General features: G+C 36.4%; 1 protein-coding gene across 1 annotated transcript; it reads left to right on the top strand.

Annotated features, from left to right (window-relative positions):
* The first annotated feature begins 755 nt into the window (after positions 1–755).
* On the top strand, positions 756–1745 carry LOC141547579 (olfactory receptor 14I1-like). Its single transcript, XM_074275965.1, has one exon. The coding sequence runs from the start codon at positions 756–758 to the stop codon at positions 1743–1745; it is 990 nt and encodes a 329-aa protein (XP_074132066.1).
* Positions 1746–2151: the final 406 nt, after the last annotated feature.

Here is a 2151-nt window from a genome sequence, read left to right as displayed (position 1 = left end):
ATACTGCTTTTTAATTAAGGGAATTGGGCCCATGACTTCTAAAATCCCATAAAACTCTGAATCTATAACCTTGTGATTCACTTTAAGAGTTCTCTCCAAAAGACTTCCTCCATGATTTCAAAACTTCTTCAGTTATGTTTTAAGGAGCTTCTAGCCCATTCAGTAGAGATTTCTCCTTTCTAAGAGGCTGAAACAGACACTAGAGCTTTGACATTCTAGAAAACTGACATGTATATGTGTATACAGATAGTGTCAAGGTGCCTGAATTCTTACTGAAAACTAAAGTTTTAGCCAGCACAATGTGTTTGGCAATACAAAATAATCAATAAGCTGTCTATCTATATAATCATCTACGATTTCTCTGAATCTATGTATTCAGGTACATGTTTTGTATCAGGTCATGCAAGTATTTTACAAAAAATCAATGTAGGTATTATAGTGATGCATGTGTTTGTGTGTGTGTGTTTGTGTGTATGCAAGCATGTGCACACATGCATAGGACAGGTCAGGAGTAGAGGTCCTATTGAGTAAGTCAATTCAATAAGGCCATTTTTGCACAGTGAGGAATATATTTTCACTTGATGAATTGAATGTGATTGCAGGAGGATGGTCATATTATTGGCTTTTTAAAACATTCTGGTTGCTTTTCTATCATATTGAGCAAGAATAGATTGAAGTTGATGGCTTTTCTGTGTAATAAAATGCTTCTATTCTCTCCTTCCAGAATTTGCATCCTCTACTCATATTGTTTCAAGATGAATTTCAAGACCCCAGAAGTCGAAAGCAATTATACCATCATCATGGAATTCTTCCTTATGGAGTTTTCCAGCATCCGAGAGTTGCAGGTGTTGCATGCCATTCTTTTCTTGCTCATATACATTGCAACCCTGATGGGGAATCTCCTCACTGTCATTGCCATTGTCACTGACCCACAACTTCACTCTCCAATGTATTTTTTTCTGAGCAACCTTTCCTTGTTGGATCTTGGCTGCATCTCAGTCACTCTTCCCAAATTCATTGTGAATTCTCTGACAGGTAATCAAGCCATTTCTCTCCTGGGCTGTTGTGCTCAGGTTTTCTTCTCTATCTTCTTTGCTGCAACAGAAATTGCTTTGCTAATGACAATGTCCTATGACCGCTTTGTGGCCATTTGCCACCCCTTGCACTATGGGGTTACCATGACAATATTCCGTTGTCTTTGGGCAACAATTGGTTCATGGGTCACAGGGCTCATGTATTCAGCTCTACACACAGGGAACATGTTCCGTTTGCCTTTCTCAGGATCCAATGTGATCCATCAGTTTTTTTGTGATATACCTCATGTCTTGAAGGTCTCATCACCTGAGGTTCGTGATACTGAGCATGTACTACTTGTCGCCAGTTCAGGTTTAGTTTTAATCTGCTTTGGCTTTTTAATTGTATCCTACACTTATATCTTCTCTGCTGTATTTAAAATGCCTTCTGTGGAAGGGCGTTACAAGGCTTTATCTACCTGTTCACCTCAACTGATTATCTTCCTTTTATTCATTCTTACTTTCATGGTCACAGTCTTGTGTCCCTCATCAGACACTTCACCAGTGCAGAATCTTCTGATTTCAATGATTTATGCAATTTTGCCTCCATTTATGAATCCTATTATTTATAGTCTGAGGAACACAAAAATCAAGGTTGCACTGGGCAAGATAATCAAAACTATGTTTTTTCCAAAGAAAGAAATGTCCATCTTTGAAACAATTAAAAAGTAAGAGAGTGTACGAGTGAGTTATTGCATGCCTAAGATAATAACTAGACTAAAAATAAAAATAATAGCTTGATATTTTTATTTAAAAATTATACACCAAATTTAACTTATACTTTAACATATTTAACATGTATTGGTCAGCCTGCCATCTGGAGGAGGGGATGGGGGGGGAAGGAGGGGAAAAGTTGGAACAAAAGATTTTGCAACTGTCAATATTGAAAAAGTATCCATTTATATATCTTGTAAATAAAAAGCTATTTTTAAAAAAGATGCAAGATGAGAAAAAATAATACACCAAAATATAATTAATATAAAGCATGACAATTTTTCCATTTATTAGTTATTGACTCAAATTCTCTCAGTGATTGTTTAGCACTTACCCTTGGCCTATCTATTCAAATCAATCAGAT

The sequence above is a fragment of the Sminthopsis crassicaudata genome, chromosome 6 (genome assembly GCF_048593235.1).
Source record: "Sminthopsis crassicaudata isolate SCR6 chromosome 6, ASM4859323v1, whole genome shotgun sequence".
Classification (NCBI taxonomy): Eukaryota; Metazoa; Chordata; class Mammalia; order Dasyuromorphia; family Dasyuridae; genus Sminthopsis; species Sminthopsis crassicaudata.
This window is presented reverse-complemented; position numbering and strand designations above follow the sequence as displayed.

Coding starts and splice junctions, on each gene's coding strand:
- LOC141547579 (XM_074275965.1), top strand. CDS start 756: ATGAATTTCAAGACCCCAGAAGTCGAAAGCAATTATACCATCATCATG.